Source organism: Polyodon spathula, chromosome 16 (assembly GCF_017654505.1).
Source record: "Polyodon spathula isolate WHYD16114869_AA chromosome 16, ASM1765450v1, whole genome shotgun sequence".
Taxonomy (NCBI): domain Eukaryota; kingdom Metazoa; phylum Chordata; class Actinopteri; order Acipenseriformes; family Polyodontidae; genus Polyodon; species Polyodon spathula.
The window spans coordinates 9,701,545-9,715,413 of record NC_054549.1 but is presented as its reverse complement, the minus strand read 5'-3'; the positions used below and the strand labels follow the sequence as shown (position 1 = coordinate 9,715,413).

The 13,869-nt window shown below is 49.9% G+C and overlaps 1 protein-coding gene across 1 annotated transcript in view; it reads right to left on the bottom strand.

Annotated features, from left to right (window-relative positions):
• The window catches only part of LOC121328514 (transmembrane protein 88), a 12,573-nt gene extending 1,147 nt beyond the window's left edge, over nucleotides 1–11,426 (bottom strand). The window contains exons 1-3 of the mRNA XM_041273209.1: nucleotides 11,271–11,426; nucleotides 10,970–11,085; nucleotides 9,274–9,558 (exon numbers count right to left, since the gene is read on the bottom strand). Of these exons, the coding sequence (XP_041129143.1) occupies nucleotides 9,274–9,543 (270 nt within the window). The 5' untranslated portion in view covers nucleotides 9,544–9,558; nucleotides 10,970–11,085; nucleotides 11,271–11,426. The remainder of the gene's footprint in view (nucleotides 1–9,273; nucleotides 9,559–10,969; nucleotides 11,086–11,270) is intronic.
• Nucleotides 11,427–13,869: the final 2,443 nt, after the last annotated feature.

The window sequence follows — 13,869 nt, the reverse complement described above, 5'->3', positions numbered from 1 at the left end:
TAGAGAAAGCGCTGGGCTGCAGTGTGGAAGGCAGTGGGTTTGAGTAGCTCAGTGGTTAGAGAAAGCGCTGGGCTGCAGTGTGGAAGGCAGTGGGTTTGAGTGGCTCAGTGGTTAGAGAAAGCTGGGCTGCAGTGTGGAAGGCAGTGGGTTTGAGTAGCTCAGTGGTTAGAGAAAGCGCTGGGCTGCAGTGTGGAAGGCAGTGGGTTTGAGTAGCTCAGTGGTTAGAGAAAGCGCTGGGCTGCAGTGTGGAAGGCAGTGGGTTTGAGGAGCTCAGTGGTTAGAGAAAGCGCTGGGCTGCAGTGTGGAAGGCAGTGGGTTTGAGTAGCTCAGTGGTTAGAGAAAGCGCTGGGCTGCAGTGTGGAAGGCAGTGGGTTTGAGGAGCTCAGTGGTTAGAGAAAGCGCTGGGCTGCAGTGTGGAAGGCAGTGGGTTTGAGTAGCTCAGTGGTTAGAGAAAGCGCTGGGCTGCAGTGTGGAAGGCAGTGGGTTTGAGTAGCTCAGTGGTTAGAGAAAGCGCTGGGCTGCAGTGTGGAAGGCAGTGGGTTTGAGTAGCTCAGTGGTTAGAGAAAGCGCTGGGCTGCAGTGTGGAAGGCAGTGGGTTTGAGGAGCTCAGTGGTTAGAGAAAGCGCTGGGCTGCAGTGTGGAAGGCAGTGTGTTTGAGTAGCTCAGTGGTTAGAGAAAGCGCTGGGCTGCAGTGTGGAAGGCAGTGGGTTTGAGTAGCTCAGTGGTTAGAGAAAGCGCTGGGCTGCAGTGTGGAAGGCAGTGGGTTTGAGAGAAAGCGCTGGGCTGCAGTGTGGAAGGCAGTGGGTTTGAGGAGCTCAGTGGTTAGATAAAGGAAGCGCTGGGCTGCAGTGTGGAAGGCAGTGGGTTTGAGGAGCTCAGTGGTTAGAGAAAGCGCTGGGCTGCAGTGTGGAAGGCAGTGGGTTTGAGTGGCTCAGTGGTTAGAGAAAGCGCTGGGCTGCAGTGTGGAAGGCAGTGGGTTTGAGGAGCTCAGTGGTTAGAGAAAGCGCTGGGCTGCAGTGTGGAAGGCAGTGGGTTTGAGGAGCTCAGTGGTTAGAGAAAGCGCTGGGCTGCAGTGTGGAAGGCAGTGGGTTTGAGGAGCTCAGTGGTTAGAGAAAGCGCTGGGCTGCAGTGTGGAAGGCAGTGGGTTTGAGTGGCTCAGTGGTTAGAGAAAGCGCTGGGCTGCAGTGTGGAAGGCAGTGGGTTTGAGGAGCTCAGTGGTTAGAGAAAGCGCTGGGCTGCAGTGTGGAAGGCAGTGGGTTTGAGTGGGTTTGAGAATCTATGTGCTGCTTTCACCTGGTACTGCTGTGAGAATTGATTTTATACTGAGCGCATACCGCCACCCGGTGTTTGGTTACTGTCACTGCAAAGATATTATAAATACTGTTATAGAGGGGAGAGAGGGAGAGAAGGAGAGAGACATTCAATTCGACGAGAGGGAGGGCTTTGCTCAGGGACCTGTTTAATATCCACAAGAAAACACAAAATCACGAAACCAGTTTTGGTTCCAGCTCAACGGGCTAATTGACTGACTGAATTGAAATGAACCAGCAGCTCTGTCTGGGGAGGAAAATCAAAACTAAATGAAAGTCCTTTTGAATTGAAGTAGTGAAGCATGGAGGGGAATCACGACAGCCTGGAGAAGACACACAAAGACAGGCGGCACAGTTACAAGCTCCCTGCAGGAAGAGCGCAGTGAAAGCACGGTAAAGCACAGGCAAGCACGGAGAGGCACGCCACGCACACTGAACAACACGGCAAACCAGGCTCGAGTGAGGGAAATGCATCAGGGAAAATGGCACAGTGACTGCACAGGAGCCGTGAGAAACACACCCTTGCAAACGTGCTGCACGTCATTAACAGAGCTGCTGTGAATCTGTAATATGCTGATAGAGAGTGTGCTTGAGACACTCTGAATGCTTTGCCATTGAGATTCCCAGCACGGGGTCTGCTGCTAACAGCTTCCACTGGAGAGATTACACCCAGTGCATTTATTACACTGGGATCTCCTGTGTAAAAACACACTGTCACATTAATGCCAGCGGAGAGGCTGCTTCCTCGCTCGTTGCACAGTGGAACGGCTTTATTATTTAATGAGTTTCTTTTTTGTTAATGGCTTTTCTGTTTATGTTTTATCGTGATGCTCATGAGCGCAGTTGGTTTGAATGCGATGCACCTGGTTTCAAGAAAGAGAGAGGGAGAGAGAGGGGGGGAGAGAGAGAGAGAGAGGGAGAGAGAGAGGGGGGAGGGAGAGAGAGGGGAGGGGAGAGAGAGAGAGGGGGGAGAGAGAGAGAGGGAGGGAGGAGAGAGGAGAGAGGGAGAGAGAGGAGAGGAGAGGAGAGAGAGAGAGGAGAGAGAGGAGGGGAGAGGGAGAGAGGGAGAGAGAGAGAGAGGGGAGGGGAGGAGAGAGGGGGGGAGGGGGGGAGGGAGGGAGAGAGAGGGGGGGAGAGGGGGAGGGAGAGAGAGAGGGGGGGAGAGAGGGGGGGGGAGGGAGGGGAGAGGGGGAGGGAGGAGGGAGGAGAGGGGAGAGAGAGGGGGAGGGGGAGGGAGAGAGGGGGAGAGGAGAGGAGAGAGAGGGAGGGAGAGGAGAGAGAGAGAGGGAGAGAGAGAGAGAGAGAGGGGGGAGAGAGAGGGAGGGAGAGAGAGGGGAGGGGGGGGGAGGGGGGGAGGGAGGGAGAGAGAGAGGGGAGGGGGGGAGGGAGAGAGAGGGAGAGGGGGGGGGGAGAGAGGGGGAGAGGGGAGGGAGAGAGAGGGGAGGAGAGAGGATGAGGAGGAGAGAGAGACGGGGGGAGAGGGGGAGAGAGAGGGAGAGAGAGAGAGAGAGAGAGAGAGAGAGAGAGAGAGGGAGAGAGGGAGAGGGAGAGAGAGGGGGAGAGAGAGAGAGAGAGGGGGAGAGGGGAGAGAGAGGGAGGGGGAGAGAGAGAGGAGAGAGAGAGAGAGAAGAGGGAGAGAGAGAGAGAAGAGAGAGAGGGAGGGGAGAGAGAGAGAGGGAGAGGGGGAGGGAGAGAGAGAGAGAGAGAGAGAGGGGAGGGGAGAGGAGAGAGGGGGGGGGGAGGGAGAGAGGAGGGAGGGGGAGGGAGGGAGAGAGAGGCTCTTCAGCCTGTGAAAGACAGAGCTGTTGTTCTCATCACAGTCACTTCTCCCCTCATTCCAGTCCCCCTGACAGCAACTGATTCTCTCAGTGCTGAATGATAATCAAGTCCCTGAATGCGATTGCTTCTGTGCCCCTCAGGTTGATCTGGAATTAAGGTTTTGGTTCGTTCTTCTTTGACTCAGTTATCAGGGTCAGTGAAGACGGCTCCTCCTGGCTGCAAGCGTCTCCTCTTTGTTTTAAAGGGGCGCTCTCTAAATGACTTTTTCTCTTTGGGTATGGTTTGTGCGTTGGGGTGCTCAGGGGTGTCTCTTCCGCTCCGGCTGCATGTCGTAGACACACTACGTGTGTGTGTGTGTGTGTGCGAACAGGCTACAGAGCTGCAGAGCTGAGAGTGGAGTGTGTAGACTAGCGCTCATTATTATTAAGGTACTGGTAATGACAGTGCTGAGAGTGCAGTGTGTAGACTAGCGCTCATTATTATTAAGGTACTGGTAATGACAGTGCTGAGAGTGCAGTGTGTAGACTAGCGCTCATTATTATTAAGGTGCTGGTAATGACAGTGCTGAGAGTGCAGTGTGTAGACTAGCGCTCATTATTATTAAGGTGCTGGTAATGACAGTGCTGAGAGTGCAGTGTGTAGACTAGCGCTCATTATTATTAAGGTGCTGGTAATGACAGTGCTGAGAGTGCAGTGTGTAGACTAGCGCTCATTATTATTAAGGTGCTGGTAATGACAGTGCTGAGAGTGCAGTGTGTAGACTAGCGCTCATTATTATTAAGGTGCTGGTAATGACAGTGCTGAGAGTGCAGTGTGTTAGACTAGCGCTCATTATTATGAAGGTGCTGGTAATGACAGTGCTGAGAGTGCAGCGTGTAGACTAGCGCTCATTATTATGAAGGTGCTGGTAATGACAGTGCTGAGAGTGCAGTGTGTAGACTAGCGCTCATTATTATTAAGGTGCTGGTAATGACAGTGCTGAGAGTGCAGTGTGTAGACTAGCGCTCATTATTATTAAGGTGCTGGTAATGACAGCGCTGAGAGCTGAGAATGCAGTGTAGACTAGTGCTCATTATTATTAAGGTGCTGGTAATGACAGTGCTGAGAGTGCAGTGTGTAGACTAGCGCTCATTATTATTAAGGTGCTGGTAATGACAGTGCTGAGAGTGCGGCGTGTAGACTAGCGCTCATTATTATTAAGGTGCTGGTAATGACAGTGCTGAGAGTGCAGTGTGTAGACTAGCGCTCATTATTATTAAGGTGCTGGTAATGACAGTGCTGAGAGTGCAGTGTGTAGACTAGCGCTCATTATTATTAAGGTGCTGGTAATGACAGTGCTGAGAGTGCAGAGTGTAGACTAGCGCTCATTATTATTAAAGTGCTGGTAATGACAGTGCTGAGAGTGCAGTGTGTAGACTAGCGCTCATTATTATTAAGGTGCTGGTAATGACAGTGCTGAGAGTGCAGCGTGTAGACTAGCGCTCATTATTATTAAGGTGCTGGTAATGACAGTGCTGAGAGTGCAGTGTGTAGACTAGGTCTCATTATTATTAAGGTGCTGGTAATGACAGTGCTGAGAGTGCAGTGTGTAGACTAGCGCTCATTATTATTAAGGTGCTGGTAATGACAGTGCTGAGAGTGCAGTGTGTAGACTAGCGCTCATTATTATTAAGGTGCTGGTAATGACAGTGCTGAGAGCTGAGAGTGCAGTGTGTAGACTAGCGCTCATTATTATTAAGGTGCTGGTAATGACAGTGCTGAGAGTGCAGTGTGTAGACTAGCGCTCATTATTATTAAGGTGCTGGTAATGACAGTGCTGAGAGTGCAGTGTGTAGACTAGCGCTCATTATTATTAAGGTGCTGGTAATGACAGTGCTGAGAGTGCAGTGTGTAGACTAGCGCTCATTATTATGAAGGTGCTGGTAATGACAGTGCTGAGAGTGCAGCGTGTAGACTAGCGCTCATTATTATTAAGGTGCTGGTAATGACAGTGCTGAGAGTGCAGTGTGTAGACTAGCGCTCATTATTATTAAGGTGCTGGTAATGACAGTGCTGAGAGTGCAGTGTGTAGACTAGCGCTCATTATTATTAAGGTGCTGGTAATGACAGTGCTGAGAGTGCAGTGTGTAGACTAGCGCTCATTATTATTAAGGTGCTGGTAATGACAGTGCTGAGAGTGCAGTGTGTAGACTAGCGCTCATTATTATTAAGGTGCTGGTAATGACAGTGCTGAGAGTGCAGTGTGTAGACTAGCGCTCATTATTATTAAGGTGCTGGTAATGACAGTGCTGAGAGTGCAGTGTGTAGACTAGCGCTCATTATTATTAAGGTGTAGCGCCCATTATTATTAATGTGCTGGTAATGACAGTGCTGAGAGTGCAATGTGTAGACTAGCGCTCATTATTATTAAGGTGCTGGTAATGACAGTGCTGAGAGTGCAGTGTGTAGACTAGCGCTCATTATTATTAAGGTGCTGGTAATGACAGTGCTGAGAGTGCAGTGTGTAGACTAGCGCTCATTATTATTAAGGTGCTGGTAATGACAGAGCTGGAGAGCTGCAGTGTGTAGACTAGCGCTCATTATTATTAAGGTGCTGGTAATGACAGTGCTGAGAGTGCAGTGTGTAGACTAGCGCTCATTATTATTAAGGTGCTGGTAATGACAGTGCTGAGAGTGCAGTGTGTAGACTAGCGCTCATTATTATTAAGGTGCTGGTAATGACAGTGCTGAGAGTGCAGTGTGTAGACTAGCGCTCATTATTATTAAGGTGCTGGTAATGACAGTGCTGAGAGTGCAGTGTGTAGACTAGCGCTCATTATTATTAAGGTGCTGGTAATGACAGTGCTGAGAGTGCAGTGTGTAGACTAGCGCTCATTATTATTAAGGTGCTGGTAATGACAGTGCTGAGAGTGCGGTGTGTAGACTAGCGCTCATTATTATAAAGGTGCTGGTAATGACAGTGCTGAGAGCTGAGAGTGCAGTGTAGACTAGCGCTCATTATTATTAAGGTGCTGGTAATGACAGTGCTGAGAGTGCAGCGTGTAGACTAGCGCTCATTATTATTAAGGTGCTGGTAATGACAGTGCTGAGAGTGCAGCGTGTAGACTAGCGCTCATTATTATTAAGGTGCTGGTAATGACAGTGCTGAGAGTGCAGTGTGTAGACTAGCGCTCATTATTATTAAGGTGCTGGTAATGACAGTGCTGAGAGTGCAGTGTGTAGACTAGCGCTCATTATTATTAAGGTGCTGGTAATGACAGTGCTGAGAGTGCAGTGTGTAGACTAGCGCTCATTATTATTAAGGTGCTGATAATGACAGTGCTGAGAGTGCAGTGTGTGCTGGTAATGACAGTGCCGCGCTGTGTAGACTAGCGCTATTATTAAGGTGCTGGTAATGACAGAGCTGAGAGTGCAGTGTGTAGACTAGCGCTCATTATTATGAAGGTGCTGGTAGTGACAGTGCTGAGAGAGCAGTGTGTATACTAGCGTCATTATTATTAAGGTGCTCAGAGCTGAGAGTGCAGTAGACTAGAATTATTATTAAGGTGCTGGTAATGACAGTGCTGAGAGTGCAGTATGTAGACTGGCACTCATTATTATGAAGGTGCAGGTAATGACAGAGCTGAGAGTGCAGTGTGTAGACTAGTGCTCATTATTATTAAGGTGCTGGTAATGACAGAGCTGAGAGTGCAGTGTGTAGACTAGCGCTCATTATTATAAAGGTGCTGGTAATGACAGTGCTGAGAGTGCAGTGTGTAGACTAGCGCTCATTATTATTAAGGTGCTGGTAATGACAGTGCTGAGAGTGCAGTGTGTAGACTAGCGCTCATTATTATTAAGGTGCTGGTAATGACAGTGCTGAGAGTGCAGTGTGTAGACTAGCGCTCATTATTATTAAGGTGCTGGGTAATGACAGTGCTGAGAGTGCAGTGTGTAGACTAGCGCTCATTATTATTAAGGTGTTGGTAATGACAGTGCTGAGAGTGCAGGGGGTAGACTAGCGCTCATTATTATTAAGTTGCTGGTAATGACAGTGCTGAGAGTGCGGTGTGTAGACTAGCGCTCATTATTATTAAGGTGCTGGTAATGACAGTGCTGGAGAGAATGCAGTGTGTAGACTAGCGCTCATTATTATTAAGGTGCTGGTAATGACAGTGCTGAGAGTGCAGTGTGTAGACTAGCGCTCATTATTATTAAGGTGCTGGTAATGACAGTGCTGGAGAGCTGCAGTAGTGTAGACTAGCGCTCATTATTATTAAGGTGCTGGTAATGACAGTTTGCTTGAGAGTGCGGGGTGTAGACTACGCCTCATTATTATTAAGGTGCTGGTAATGGACACAGTGCTGAGAGTGCAGGAGTGTGTAGAATAGCGGCATTCAGTATTAAGGTGCTGGTAATGACCAGCTTTTTGCTGAGTAGATGCCAGTTGTCTAGATTGGGGCTACGAGCGCTCAATTATTATTACAGTGCTGGTAATGTACCCAGTGCTGAGAGTGCAGTGTGTAGACTAGCGCTCATTATTATGAAAAGGTGTGCTGGTAATGACAGTGCTGAGAGTGAGTGCGGCAGTGTAGACTAGCGCCTCATTATTATGTAAGGTCGCTGGTAATGACAGTGCTGAGGAGTGCAGTGTGTTGACTAGCGCCTCATTATTATTAAGGTGCTGGTAATGACAGTGCTGCAGCGTGCGTGCGTTGGATGAGATAGCGCATCATTATTACCTAAGGTGCTGGTAAGACAGCCAGTGCCTTAGAGGGCGGCGTGTAGACACAGCGCTCATACAAAAAAAACATACATAAAATCACAAGCATACACACATACATGTAATACACTGGGCTTGAATCTGAGCAAGAGAGAGGATTATTATGAAGGTGCTGGTAATGACAGTGCTGAGAGTGCAGTGTGTAGACTAGCGCTGATTGAGCTCAGAATCAATAGCAGGGCTATATCGTTGGAAAGCACTCTAACTGAACGCTTGGTGTGAGAATAAACATTGAAAACACCTTTGTTGTGTAAGACAGCCACACCCCTTACCTGGGAACATCTCACACTGCCTTACATACAATAAAAACATACATAAAATCACAAGCAAACACATACATGTATACACTGGGCTTGAACTGAGCAAGAGAGAGAGAGAGAGACAGGGTCAGGGTGCTTGTTATCTGAGAGAGAGACAGGGTCAGTGTGCTTGCTATCTGAGAGAGAGACAGGGTCAGGTGCTTGCTATCTGAGAGAGAGACAGGGTCAGTGTGCTTTCTATCTGAGAGAGAGACAGGGTCAGGGTGATTGCTATCTGAGAGAGAGACAGGGTCAGGGTGCTTGCATCTGAGAGAGAGACAGGGTCAGCTTGCTATCTGAGAGAGAGAGACAGGGTCAGGGTGCTTGCTATCTGAGAGAGAGACAGGGTCAGGGTGCTTGCTATCTGAGAGAGAGACAGTGTCAGGGTGCTTGCTATCTGAGAGAAAGACAGGGTCAGGGTGCTTGCTATCTGAGAGAGAGACAGGGTCAGGGTGCTTGCTATCTGAGAGAAAGACAGGGTCAGGGTGCTTGCTATCTGAGAGAGAGACAGGGTCAGGGTGCTTGCTATCTGAGAGAGAGACAGGGTCAGGGTGCTTGTTATCTGAGAGAGAGACAGGGTCAGGGTGCTTGTTATCTGAGAGAGAGACAGGGTCAGGGTGCTTGCTATCTGAGAGAGAGACAGGGTCAGGGTGCTTGCTATCTGAGAGAGAGAGACAGGGTCAGGGTGCTTGCTATCTGAGAGAGAGACAGGGTCAGGGTGCTTGCTATCTGAGAGAAAGACAGGGTCAAGGTGCTTGTTATCTGAGAGAGAGACAGGGTCAGGGTGCTTGTTATCTGAGAGAGAGACAGGGTCAGGGTGCTTGCTATCTGAGAGAGAGACAGGGTCAGGGTGCTTGCTATCTGAGAGAGAGACAGGGTCAGGGTGCTTGCTATCTGAGAGAGAGACAGGGTCAGGGTGCTTGCTATCTGAGAGAGAGACAGGGTCAGGGTGCTTGCTATCTGAGAGAGAGACAGGGTTAGGGTGCTTGCTATCTGAGAGAAAGACAGGGTCAGGGTGCTTGCTATCTGAGAGAGAAACAGGGTCAGGGTGCTTGCTATCTGAGAGAGAGACAGCGTCAGGGTGCTTGCTATCTGATGCCTGGGTGCCATGCTGGGTACTCACCCTGGAGTGGCACTGGAAGCCGAAGTACACGACCACGATGGTGGGCAGCAGCGCGACTCCGAACACGACCCCCATGAGCACAGCGTGCAGCAGGAGCAGAGCGCCATTGAGGAGCACGACCAGCGCGGAGCAGCCCAGGCAGGACAGGGGCCCCCTGGGCTCCAGGGGCAGGCTGGGCCCCTCGATGCAGTAATCGGGGGGGTGCACGATCATCCGCGTTGTGTCCGACAGACCTCCCCCGTCCAGCTCCTCCAGATCCGGCTCTGACATCCTCCCCGTTCACCGCTGTCACGGACAATAGAGATACATGCTGTGTGTCACAGGACTCCACACAGTGACAGTGTGACATGAAAGAGGGGTGAGGGGGAGCGCTGAACACACATGAAATATTACTAGCCTGCATTATTACACTGTGCGCAGCACTGAGACCCTGCTGATCTGACCCGCTGTGCGTGCTGAGGGGTGAGGGGGAGCGCTAGACACATGTGAAATATTACTAGCCTGCATTATTACACTGTGCGCAGCACTGAGACCCTGCTGATCTGACCCGCTGTGCATGCTGAGGGGTGAGGGGGAGCGCTGAACACACATGAAATATTACTAGCCTGCATTATTACACTGCGCGCAGAACCGAGACCCTGCTGATCTGACCCGCTGTGCGTGCTGAGGGGTGAGGGGGAGCGCTAGACACATGTGAAATATTACTAGCCTGCATTATTACACTGCGCGCAGAACTGAGACCCTGCTGATCTGACCCGCTGTGCATGCTGAGGGGTGAGGGGGAGCGCTGGACACACGTGAAATATTACTAGCCTGCATTATTACACTGCGCGCAGAACTGAGACCCTGCTGATCTGACTCGCTGTGCGTGCTGAGGGGTGAGGGGGAGCGCTAGACACATGTGAAATATTACTAGCCTGCATTATTACACTGCGCGCAGAACCGAGACCCTGCTGATCTGACTCGCTGTGCATGCTGAGTGGTGAGGGGGAGCGCTGGACACATGTGAAATATTACTAGCCTGCATTATTACACTGCGCGCAGAACCGAGACCCTGCTGATCTGACTCGCTGTGCATGCTGAGGGGTGAGGGGGAGCGCTGGACACATGTGAAATATTACTAGCCTGCATTATTACACTGCGCGCAGAACTGAGACCCTGCTGATCTGACTCGCTGTGCATGCTGAGGGGTGAGGGGGAGCGCTAGACACATGTGAAATATTACTAGCCTGCATTATTACACTGCGCGCAGAACCGAGACCCTGCTGATCTGACCCGCTGTGCATGCTGAGGGGTGAGGGGGAGCGCTGGACACATGTGAAATATTACTAGCCTGCATTATTACACTGCGCGCAGCACTGAGACCCTGCTGATCTGACTCGCTGTGCGTGCTGAGGGGTGAGGGGGAGCGCTAGACACATGTGAAATATTACTAGCCTGCATTATTACACTGCGCGCAGCACTGAGACCCTGCTGATCTGACTCTCGGTGGTTTTCAGCAGATAAACGGACGTGCTTTGATGCACAGCCCGTTCAATGCCGGTAATGAGATTTCATCGCGCACTTCACCTCCAATGAGACTGAACGACAGTATCCGCGAACCGGACGCGCAGAGAGCATTCATAAAGTAAACTGCTAGCGGGGGTGCGGTTCCGATTGCTTTGTCTCAGTGAGAGATTATAATCAGGCAGTTTACCTGTGACCGCCTCTCCGCACTGAAGCTGCTTCGGGATAATGCGGTCCGGTCCGGTCCGGTTCTATCAGCGGAGTGTTGGCACAAATCTCGTATTTTTTTCTTCTGCCTTGTTTTGTCTGCAAATAAACATATTATTATAAATTATTATTATTATTATTATTATTAGTTATTATTATTAATGTGCAGGTAAAATAGACTGTGATTATTTTGTATCTTGATATTTTTTTTGGATGGCTGGATGAGAATAATCAATGTAACAATCAATAAGCTCAATCAATCGATCCCTATGTCGCATCCTCACTGCTATCGCCGGCTCGTCCCTCTCCTGTCTCTTCCCCGGCTGTTTCTCGGTGTATCTCGGGTGCTCCGGTCGGTTGGCGTAGCAGCTGAAGCGGAGCTCCGCTCGCCTGCAGTTTGCTCTGCGCTGCGGGGTTCGCTGAGAGAGAGAGAGAGAGAGAGAGAGAGAGGAGAGAGAGAAGAGGAGAGAGAGAGGCTTGCCCTGAGGAGAGACTGACTGTCAGTTGTGACCGGAGAGACACACACACTGACACACATTAACACACTGACACACACATTAACACACTGACACACACACACGCCCTCTCACATTCAATGCACACACTCACAGTGTGTGAGTGTAACTAGTTGTAACCACTCTGACACGTGACACTGATGTAATTGACACACTGTACATTGTCCTCTCTCTCTTCAATGCTCTCTCCCTCTCTTCAATGCACTCTCCCTCTCTTCAATGCTCTCTCCCTCTCTTCAATGCTCTCTCCCTCTCTTCAATGCTCTCTCCCTCTCTTCAATTCTCTCTCCCTCTCTTCAATGCTCTCTCCCTCTCTTCAATTCTCTCTCCCTCTCTTCAATGCTCTCTCCCTCTCTTCAATTCTCTCTCCCTCTCTTCAATGCTCTCTCCCTCTCTTCAATTCTCTCTCCCTCTCTTCAATTCTCTCTCCCTCTCTTCAATTCTCTCTCCCTCTCTTCAATGCTCTCTCCCTCTCTTCAATGCTCTCTCCCTCTCTTCAATTCTCTCTCCCTCTCTTCAATGCTCCCCCTCTCTTCAATGCTCTCTCCCTCTCTTCAATGCTCTCTCCCTCTCTTCAATGCTCTCTCCCTCTCTTCAATGCTCTCTCTCCCTCTCTTCAATGCTCTCTCCCTCTCTTCAATGCTCTCTCCCTCTCTTCAATGCTCTCTCCCTCTCTTCAATGCTCTCTCCCTCTCTTCAATGCTCTCAATTCTCTCTCCCTCTCTTCAATGCTCTCTCCCTCTCTTCAATTCTCTCTCCCTCTCTTCAATGCTCTCTCCCTCTCTTCAATGCTCTCTCCCTCTCTTCAATGCTCTCTCCCCTCTCTTCAATGCTCTCTCCCTCTCTTCAATGCTCTCTCCCTCTCTTCAATGCTCTCTCCCTCTCTTCAATGCTCTCTCCCTCTCTTCAATGCTCTCTCCCTCTCTTCAATGCTCTCTCCCCTCTCTTCAATGCTCTCTCCCTCTCTTCAATGCTCTCTCCCTCTCTTCAATGCTCTCTCTCTCTCTCTTCAATGCTCTCTCTCCCTCTCTTCAATGCTCTCTCCCCTCTCTTCAATGCTCTCTCTCCCTCTCTTCAATGCTCTCTCCCTCTCTTCAATGCTCTCTCCCTCTCTTCAATGCTCTCTCCCTCTCTTCAATGCTCTCTCCCTCTCTTCAATGCTCTCTCCCCCTCTCTTCAATGCTCTCTCTCCCTCTCTTCAATGCTCTCTCCCTCTCTTCAATGCTCTCTCCCTCTCTTCAATGCTCTCTCTCCCTCTCTTCAATGCTCTCTCCCTCTCTTCAATGCTCTCTCCCTCTCTCAATGCTCTCTTCAATCAATGCTCTCTCTCCCTCTCTCTCAATGCTCTCTCCCTCTCTTCAATGCTCTCTCCCTCTCTTCAATGCTCTCTCCCTCTCTTCAATGCTCTCTCCCTCTCTTCAATGCTCTCTCTCCCCTCTCTTCAATGCTCTCTCCCTCTCTTCAATGCTCTCTCTCCCTCTCTTCAATGCTCTCTCTCCCTCTCTTCAATGCTCTATCTCTCTTCAATGCTCTCTCTCCCTTCTCTTCAATGCTCGAAGAATTCAAGAGCTAGAAGTTACTCCAGAGGAGAGAAGTTTACTCTCCCTAGAGAGAGATGTTACGAGAGGAGAGCGAAGTTAGCGCTCGAAGAAGTCACCGAGGGCTCTTCAAAGAAGAGAGGAGAAGTATTAACCCAAGATGATAGAGGAAGTTCCGGATAGAGAGAGTTCAATGCTCTCTCTCAGGGAGAGAGTTCAAGAGCTCAAGTAAAGGCGAGAGGGGAGAGCAATTAACGAGAGGAGAGGGGAGAGAAGTTATAATGCTCTCTACTCCCTCTCTTCAATGAGATCTCTCTACCTCTCTTCAAGTTTAATGAGCCCTCTTCTTCTATGAGCAATGCTATCTTCCCTCTCTTCCAAGTTATCTTTTCTCTCCCTCTCTTCAATGCTCTCTCTCTCTCTTCAATGCTCTATCTTTCTTCAATGCTATACCTCTCTTCAATGTTCTCTCTCCCTCTCTTCAATGCTCTCTCCCTCTCTTCAATGCTCTCTCCCTCTCTTCAATTCTTTCTCTCTCTCTCTTCAATGTTAATGTCAATTGCCTCGGATCCCAGAAAGATTCACCCTTGCCTTTTAAAGGTGAGAAAATTATTTCAGTCTATTTTTTATTTTTTTTAAAACCATTATTTGAGAAATTACGGAGCCACAGCGCCACCTGCTGACCACCCGAGGTAGCTGGTGGCAGCGTGGCTGCAGTTCCGATTCTCCCCCGCAGAGGGCAGCAGAGCAGAGAGAGAGAGAGAGAGAGAGAGAGAGAGAGAGAGAGAGAGAGGGAAGAGGGAGGAGAAGGGGGGGGCAGGCTCAAACTT